Genomic DNA, 9,827 nt, shown 5'->3' on the forward strand with positions numbered 1-9,827 from the left:
AAATTACCTGTTCCGGATCAAGGTGTGCGAAGAAGCCCTAGGTGGACATTTGAATGATGTTGTATTTCACACATAATGGCATAAACCAAACTTTAATTTGAAATAAAAGTTTCATCGAAATTCGAATTCTAAGTGTGTTTTATTTCAATTTACTTTCGGAATTTAAAGTTGAAAACCCTGTATAATCAATACATAATTTTATTTTTATCATCCGTTGAATATGAGACATTTTTGCCATTAATGGAATAAATGTGTAATTAATGCCAACAATGTGTATCCGAAAAGATCAGCACTTTTCACTTTTAACAAACAAATATTGGCTGCACAATTTTCATAACCAAATAATTGTCCATCATAGCATCGAAACATTAAGCGACAGGGCCAATGCATACGGGAGCAGATACAAATGGGGTTTTAGCGTAGCGAAGATGTGCTATTTGTACGTATGTACAACACAAAGCCATATATCAATTACTTGAAACGACTAAATATTCAAGCACTTCTCTCCGTTTTGCGTTCTTCTCAACAGACTGTTTTTATTAATATTGCCGATTTCGATCAGCATAGCTGTAATGATAGGTGGAGGCAGTTTTGTTACTGATATGCGAAACCATATCACAAACTTAATTTCAGAACAATTATTTTCTTGGTGAGCCGACGATAGCTTGATGATTCCCCACACAATTGTGTAGCTTAGAAGACTATGGCATCAGTTTGATGCCAGAATGCCAGAGGCGTCAGTGAGTGTATTTGGTCGCGTCCACAGCCGAAACGAAGATATGTGATGACGCAAAACAAGGTAGAACAAGCGATGGTCATCACTTTTATAGCTTTTATAGAACGAGACTTTTTTTTCTCTATTATAGTGATTTTCAACACATTTCTAGTACGAGACTGAAAGTTTGTCTCAGCAGAGATCCAATATTTATACTCTAGTGAATATTCCCCGTAGTTATTCGTTATTGACGGCACGGGCAGGTAAGCTCACAAATGACCAGAACAAATGTATGGAAAGATGGAAATGTTTCTTGTTTGCATCAATTTAAAGTATTTACACACCGGGGGATTTTAATGTATAGCATATGAAACAAATCTTAGGGAATTTCCGATTCGTTTGGTATGTAAATCGTCAAAATCCGTTCGCGACGAAAATAGCATAACTTTATTTCATAAATACGTGACCTGTTTTCAGATTTGGCACCCTTAATTAAAGAAAAAAAAACGTGTTAGTTGGAAAATCATCGCAAAAACTCGTAAAAATCGCGTTAAAAACCTGGGTGTATATTTCTATGTTACTTGATAAAAAACCATTACCAAGTATCGGAATTGTACGTCAAATTAATATGAGTGAAACTTATCGTTACAGTTTGTGGACTAGAGAAACATGACAGCATTTTAGAACTGTAAGCTTATTGTCGATTTAGAACGTAGAGTAGAAGGTGAAATGTGACTAGAATATCTTGCTTTTAATTTGCGTTAGGCTGCGGTGTACTTCTTCTTCTTCTTCTTCTTCCCACAATCTAAATGAAAATGTCCGACTTTGAGCGAATACGGCTGGTCATCCTTGGCGGAGCTGGTGTCGGTAAAAGTAGTATCATTAAGCGTTTTCTATTTAAAACATACTCAGACAAATATAGGCCGACAGTAGAAGATCTATACAACCGAGAGTACGACCTGGGCGCTATGACACTTAAGGTACGAAATACAACTGTTGTATATCATTGAAAGCTTACTAGAGGTATGTTTTTGTTTTACCTTTTTCACCATGTTCCCACTCTCCCTCTCTTTGTCTGACTGATAAATCAAAAAGGTGGACATACTTGACACATCTGGTGAGATGCAATTTCCGGCAATGCGGAGACTATCAATTGCCACAGCTCACGCTTTTCTGTTGGTATACGCAACGACATCGGAACCTAGCTTGGGATGTGTGAAACAATGTTTCGAAGAGATTCGAGAGCAACGAGCCGACTTTCAAGACGTACCGATAGTGATTGTTGGTAACAAAAACGATCTCAGCAGTACACATCGAGAAGTCCGCATCGAAGATGTGTCGGAATGGGTGTTTTGTGAGCTGCCTAAGCTGAAGTAAGTAGCAAAATAATATTTTTACTTCACCTAATATATCCATAAGTTCTGTCGGTGGAATCGCGACTGCTGTCTGCAGAGAAATTTGTTCGGTTTCTTAGCAACGATGAAGTTCGGTCCATACGGAAAGCGTGTGACAACTGTTGTGTTATTTAAGTGCGGGAAGACTGCGAAACCACTTTCCGCTTTCTACCAATGAACGATTCGTGTTATGTACAGCTGATGTACACTTAGAAAAATCCTCGGTCGAAAACTACCAAATACATTTAGTAATGCAAAATTAGTAGAATGTACAAATTTTTTGTACATATTGTCAACAAACCCGCATCCCTACCAGAGATTAGTATATTTTACTCGATAACATTAGTAAGCTTGGATATTGTCATATCTGAAAACTGGTGAGAAAAGCGCGTATTAACCATTTTCATTGTTCCCATAAGGCAATACGGAGGTATAATAAGGATATAATTCTGATACGTGCATTTTCGGCGAGAAAATGTAGCCGATATTGGGCTTCCGAATCATGGTTCTGCTTGACATATGTGTTTATTAGTACGGTCGAAAATGACTATAGATTGGTAGTATTTACCAAAAAATTCGTTATATTTACTAATTATTTCTCTCAGTGTAAGGAACAGTTGATATGGAGAATAGACTCAGAGAGGGACGTCCGAGGTCGGTACGGGAGCATAATTTCATCCATGCCGTTCGTGAACACGTTCGGAGCAATCCTCTTCTGAAACAAAAGCGTCTAGTAGTCGAAATTGATGTTTCTAAGCGCAGCATAAGTCGTATTTTGCATGAAGATTTATCGCCAAGCTTCAGCATAAACGCAATGATTACAAAGTTTTTGAAGTATTGAAGAGGAAATGACAGTATCCTACTTAATCAGCTTGAAGCTCGCCACTCCGTTATTGTTGCGTTGCAGGATCTTTGCCCGAAAGAGGAGAAACTTCTCGTAAGGACACCAAGATCTTCATACCAATCAGTAATCGGACAGTCTGCACACAGAGACCAATTTTTTTTTATCCCATCCGTTTATTAGGCTCATTTAGCAATTCAGTTGTCACAGAGCCGAATTTATTCGTATACATTTTTATGTTTAAGATAACTATTGTTGTATATTATTTAGGCTTAAGATTCCTATCCATCAATAAACATTTGTTTTTTTTATGTATAACACAGTAGCTGTTTAGGCCTAAGAATATTCCAATTCTATCGATACACAATACATGGCGAGTATTCCATTTCTATCGATACACAACACATGCCGCCTTTTTCGGCGTTAGAATATTCCTATTGTTCGAATGTTCACAGTTGGACTGTTCAAAACGGGACTGCTGATATGAGGCTTCCATTGCTGTGTTAGAATTAGCACCAATTACCGATGCAGCAGATTGTAATGTGAGCGGTAAGGGACTGGGATTACCGACACATGATGATTGTTGCGTGGACGTAGTAGCTAGAATAACACACAAAGATGGTCAGTTGAGGGGCCCTGAGTTATTAGCTCATGATCGTTCGCTTAGTAGCGGACACGCAACCAATTAGGCTACGAAGACCCCCGCGGTTACAGAGACCAATGATAACGCCACTCTTTGAAACTTCCCGAGGACTGGTACATCGAGCAACTACGGAGAAGATAGGCATAATACTGAATCTGCGTAGCCATTAGATATGATATTTGTTGCATGCCATGCCGTTACTGATTTACGGTGAATTGGTTGTCCAGTGTCGATACGCGGAAGTTCTATGAAAATGTTAATTAAACCCTCAGAGGCCCCGAATGTTTCAGGAGGTGATAAAAAATTATATTTGATGAAAACAATCCTTCAACAACAAACTTCTAAGTATATGGTCTAGTCTCAGCTATGATAGAGCTATCGAACTTTTCTCGGTTTGGGGTATGTTTGTCTTGAACTGGCTCTAGTTCACAAAGTAGGCTACTTAGAACGATTCGCTGCAATCTCATTTCGAACAACTTTTGATGAACTTTCAATCAACATCATCGAAAGCCACGATTTTTACTATACTGTGTTTCCACACATCTTTTTCGAGATTAAAGCTATTGTAGGCACTCTAAATACCAACGGGACCAGATCAGATGTATCTTAGTAAGATTCCTATTATCCAAACGATTATCAACGGTATCTTTCCAGTTAGGACCAGGAACTGCTTGTACAGTTCGATAATGCAACTTTGCATTGTTGTGTAGGTACGCACCAAGTGCATTCTGTGTATTGTTGTCAGCTTTAGCTTCATATGTAGGCTAACCCAAGGCGCCTAGAAGTATATCCTAAGGTGAGCCAACATACTAAAATCACCAGGGGTATGACTAAAACGTCAAATCCCTTATATTGCCAGTGTACCCAATATTGCTGCGGTTCACTGACATTTTGGTTCCATCAATTACTGTTGTTTACAACTCGGTCCGGTTATATAGTCGAATAGTGGCTAACTTTAAGCTCCATGTGAAACCGAAATATGAAAATCGCTCATGCAGTTAGGAATAAAGCATACTATCTCCGTGATTTCAACGATTTCAATCCTCGCAAATGATATGTTGGTAAACAAATGACGCAATATTGATTTTGATTTTGGGTAGCCTATATTCAATTGATGTCTAACCCCTGAAAATCACTCTTCGACCATCTTGGGAGTCTACTGTGTTTTGTTTGTAAACAAAATACAATACGCTTATGCCCAAGCTCGCTCGTGATCATTCTGTCTCTTTCACGCTTCAAGCAAATAATTCCCTTTCTGCTTCCTTCCGTTTTCATATACCGCTCCCCTAACCAAATTAGTGACGAAACGGCCTCACCTTAGGATATACTTCTAGGCGCCTTGGGCTAACCGAATCGCACGGTGTCGACTTGCTGTCATTTCTTGTTTGTTTATCGCGCACGACGAAGGAGTACCGCGAAGTCGTAGTAAAGTTGTTTGCTAGAGGTGAGCGACCCGGTGACATATTCCAGCGGTTGAAATTCCACGGGGTGAAGCGGAATTTTTTTTCCAAGATCTGAAACGAGATGCCGATGGACCTGGTCGGTACCGCGTGTGATTCTTTTGAGAAACGCCTCAACAAAAACAGACGCCGGAAGGAATATCTTGTATTTTCATTTTTGACATTCATGACATATTGATGTTGACCACCGAGGTGTGATGCTCAGGGTGGAACGAACTTCCAAACGATTTCGTTTTCGGGGCATCCTATTCGAGGGATGGTAAGTTCCTTCGAAAGCAGTTGCGTTGTCGGAATGGAGTTTGATTATTTTTACTCGGCGGGCGAGTAGACGACGGAGCGCAGTTAGAAGTTTTTCATATGTTCAAGCTGCATATACTCCTCCATGGACCGATGATATAATTTTGCAGGATCCTGTTCGAGACGACGTTCCAGTCTCTGAAAGCTATAAATTTTGATTCTCCGAGGATGACTGAAGCCAACTCTCGGAAGACGTTCAATGTATCTTCCAAACAAATTGCATATTGTTGTCGCGGCATTCAGCTCCTCGACTTTTCTATGTTTTTTCCGTAGTTTATAAGTCTATTTTGTTATGTTATAACAAAATAGATCGAAATCGAAATTGGCGAAATTCGGAGATTGGCGAACTCGTATGGATCCGAGTGTCCATACGCCTGAGGTACTGGTGACTGGCAGCCTAGAACCGAACTAAACGGAGACGACCCTAGTTAAAGTCAGTTTTCTAAGTTCAAATCTGGCAATATTAGTCTTTCGGACTCGTATCGCTTCAGGTCTTTGGACAATGACATGTGGAAGCAAACCAGTGTCAGACAATCGAGAAACTGTCAAATAACCTTAACCAACAAAACATCGGTCGACCATCCAAGAACGATTGCATATTGAAAGTTATCTGTTCGTTATCTGTTAATATAAAAATCGGGTTACTTTCCAGCCCCATAATAACCGCGCAAATTTCGTAGAAAGTTTTTCCGGGAGTAAATCATTGATGAACTCGAGGCCTTTCTTATGAGGCTGCGAATAAATACTGATCTTCCCAACTGTTTCATTTTCAGGATTTGTGCGTTGAAATCATCGACAATGAATCCCTTGTCACTATTTAACATATGATATTTGATCTAAAAACTTACCTCGTTTGATTTTCAGAGTGAAGGTGATGGAATGCTCCGCGAAAGACGATACGAATGTCATCGACATATTTAAAACATTCCTCTCACTATCACGTATCCTACCTGTTAATGGGAACAGTGAATCAACATCGGGGCTGAAGAGACGTTCATCAGCTTACGTTAGTGCTAGTAGTAAAGGTAGCATACTTTTTTTTCTCTACTGTCTGTTTGTGGTAAATTTATGTTCGACCTTTTTTTCGCAGCAAAATCTAGAATTAGAAGTCCGTCCATTGGTTGTGAAAAGTCGAAGGAAACATCGTATTTGGCAGCAGGCTGCAGCGAAGCTTCGACCAATGATCCAAAATCAAAACCCAGATCCAGGTGAGACGTGATTTCTGCTTAATGGATGCCTAAGATGTGATAATGAACAATATTTTCAGATCTCTTATTCGAAGATCATCCCGGAAGACCAAACAGCAAATACAAAATGCTTCTGGTACGGAAGACTGCAATATACAGTAATTATGTTGAATGAGGAACAAAAAAAAAGCACATATTATATAAAAAAGGTGGCATTAGCAGGATTTTTATATTTCCATGTGTTTTCAGTTTCTTTTGTTTCCATGTTTCAAAGATTGTGTTGAAGGAGATTATTGTTGCAGCTACAATAATCAAGGCAAAAAGGATTGTGATCATTAGAGTTGCATTAATTAGAGACTAAATTTACAAAACAGTATGATGATAAACCTATGAATATAGGTAAGATGGACTAAATGAATAACTAGATTTTTTATACACAAAATGAAACTTCGTGATCATAGGTTTGAGTTCTTGAGGCAGAACTTATAATTGAATTTCATAAATTTACGACAAAATAAAAGAACGATCGCAATTGATGCTCGACGGAACGAATTTAAAAACAAAGGAACTGGAGCAAATAATTACATAAGTCGTAGAGGCGAATGAACTGCAAAGTTTAAAGCCTCTTAAAAACAAAGAAAGAAAGAAAGAATTACATAGATAGGAGCTTGTTGTTGAATTTGTAATTGTTGATCAAATGTATTTGTAATATGTAGGTGACATGTGTATTGTTTGGAGAATATGTCTATTCCAGTTAGTCGTGGCATAGGTCATGTACATGGAATACATCAGATTCATTGCAGAGCATAAAAACCAAATAAGGTTCTAAACAATGTTTTTAGTTTAATACCGTATTAAGTAACATTATTATTATAAGTATTCTTATTTTTACTTATTTTTATTTTTTTATTTTTTTTTATTCATAAAATTATTTGCATGATTCACGCATGATTGTTCGTAGTTCATCTCCAGATATTGGCTCAATCAGTTATAAATAAAATCATAGCTTTCCAAGTTCCACTGCTTCATCGACTTTTTTTCACAGTTAAACAAACTCGAGACACGTTAATTTAATATGTAACAATAAAAGCATTAGCAATAATCAAAAGTAATTTTTAATACACAAATTCATCCTTAAGCATTAGTTTATGATTTTGTAAAAATATAAAAAGTTGTGTGTGCATTTGGTTTATATCCGTCCAGTAGCTGAAAATCGAGATCTAAGCTTGCACCTTGCAAACTTGAAAAAGGTTTTTGATAATTGAATGTTTTCTGATCTATTCATTGTACCATACGGCGAGAGGAATATTCAATAAAACATTTTTTGGAATATTCGACACAAAAATTTGACGGAAAACAAGAAAACATAAACATAAGTACACGTAATTTTCCAAGTCGCTTCAACGACTAATGTTCAAGTCTTGTTTTGTTGGTGTTACTAGCTATGTACATCAGCTCTAGTATTCAGAACAAAATAAAACACTTTGTGAAAAGAAATAATAACAAGGAAAAATTTTCAAAAGCAATAATTTAATAACTCTGTGTTTGTGTTCCTTGAGCAATCGTTGCAATATTTTGCTCTATTTTCTAAATTCTACTTCGTCTCCCTCAAGAATATATTCATACAAACCATTCATGTGATGTTTTTACACAGAGAAAGTGCCAATAAGTTAACCATGTCGTTCCAATGAAAAAAGGCAAATGTATCCATCCAAATTAATCTAGCATTATGTAAATCATAAGAATTGAGTTGACGGTTATTTCACGAGCAGAATATTGTATCAACGCAAGTTCTGATAATTGTTTTTTGGAGGTATTCTATTCTGCTCAGAAAACACATAGAAATAAGACATAATGAGCTCTGTGACTAGCGCCTCAAACTTTTGATCATCAAACGAAAAATGAATGAAATCATATGATAATAACTGTCATAAATGATGTAGATTACGAGTATTTCCTTTTCAGTGGTGATTGAGTAAATAAAAAAATCTGTTTGCCTGTTTATGCCTCATATTGAAGCTTTTTCTCACATAATATCATATATTTTATACATTTTGAATAAAATTTAATGCATTATAGATATATCAAACTATCCAACATTTGATACACTTTCTATTTTTCACTACATATTGTTTCGATATCGACATAAGATAAATTTGTACTACATATGATCATTTTCGAGGTCACTCGGACATAAGAAAAACAGTTTAAATATTAAATTATGTACAAAAATATCACACTATTCTACTGCACACAGTACTTTCTCATGAAAATTTTGATAACCTGTATATGCTATTCGAAAAAGATGCTTTTCCAATGATATCACAACCTTTCAGAGATATCATAATCTGCCTGACCAAACAATGAGGACAATTCGAAGAGACTTCAACATATGATATCATATTCAGCTCATTATGACTATTTTGGAAAGTGAACGTGTTTTAAGCTATCCAAACTCTCCTTTATATAAACCAAGTGTACCAACAAAAATACTACGATTGGATGATAACTTTAAGACAAAAAAAGGAGTTTAAATCATAATTAAATGCATAGGCATTATTAAGCTAATAAACATTGTTGAATTCTAAATCATTATAAGCGAATTCTGTCATCTTAAATTCTTCGAAATTCTGATTATTCCAAACATTAGGTGTGACCATGGGCAGAGTTGCTGTAAAACTGAAACCCTCGAACTCTTCCTAGATTAAAATTAAAGATGCTTAATAAGCGATCGATCATAAGTTCAAACCTCAGAGCCGTCAATTGACCATTTTTGTGTTGTTATAGAATAACTACGTCCACGCAACAATCATCATGCAAGCTATGCTATTGGGGAAGCTCTGCTTGCAACAAGAAAAACAAAACCTTCGGGCTGTGCTATTAATAACACAACAATGATCATATCAACTATTTCCGCTATCCGGTCTGCTGAACAATGGAAGAACAGAACTACAGTAATACTCTTACGCCTAAAAATGGCTTCGGTGTAATTTACAATTCATAGAAACCATAAACATGTAACATGTACACTAGGGTGCCAATGAATGTATGGGGAAAAGTCGACCATAAAATTTCAAAAAGTTACCCTATACAAAATGTTCACCACCTCGAAAAAACACCCTATGCCGAATTTCAGCTCGATCGGACTTAAGCGAGAGTGGCGAAAATCGAAAAATCACCCAAGGGGGGAGTAAAGGAAATCGAGGTTTTCGAACATTTTTTGTTGATGACAAATGTCTTAAAGTGGCTTGAAACGTCGAGACTAGTGTCATATCGAAACATTTCTTTTG

At 36.9% G+C, this 9,827-nt stretch overlaps 1 protein-coding gene across 1 annotated transcript; it reads left to right on the forward strand.

The window, feature by feature from the left end:
* The first annotated feature begins 633 nt into the window (after nucleotides 1-633).
* LOC129764942 (GTP-binding protein Di-Ras2) lies at nucleotides 634-9,135 on the forward strand. The gene is made up of 6 exons (XM_055764615.1): nucleotides 634-1,403; nucleotides 1,481-1,695; nucleotides 1,811-2,088; nucleotides 6,215-6,375; nucleotides 6,441-6,558; nucleotides 6,618-9,135. Exons 2-6 carry the CDS (start codon nucleotides 1,525-1,527, stop codon nucleotides 6,697-6,699), a joined length of 810 nt encoding a protein of 269 aa, XP_055620590.1. The 5' UTR covers nucleotides 634-1,403; nucleotides 1,481-1,524; the 3' UTR covers nucleotides 6,700-9,135.
* The last annotated feature ends 692 nt before the right edge of the window (nucleotides 9,136-9,827 follow it).

Source organism: Toxorhynchites rutilus, chromosome 2, assembly GCF_029784135.1.
Source record: "Toxorhynchites rutilus septentrionalis strain SRP chromosome 2, ASM2978413v1, whole genome shotgun sequence".
Lineage (NCBI taxonomy): Eukaryota > Metazoa > Arthropoda > Insecta > Diptera > Culicidae > Toxorhynchites > Toxorhynchites rutilus.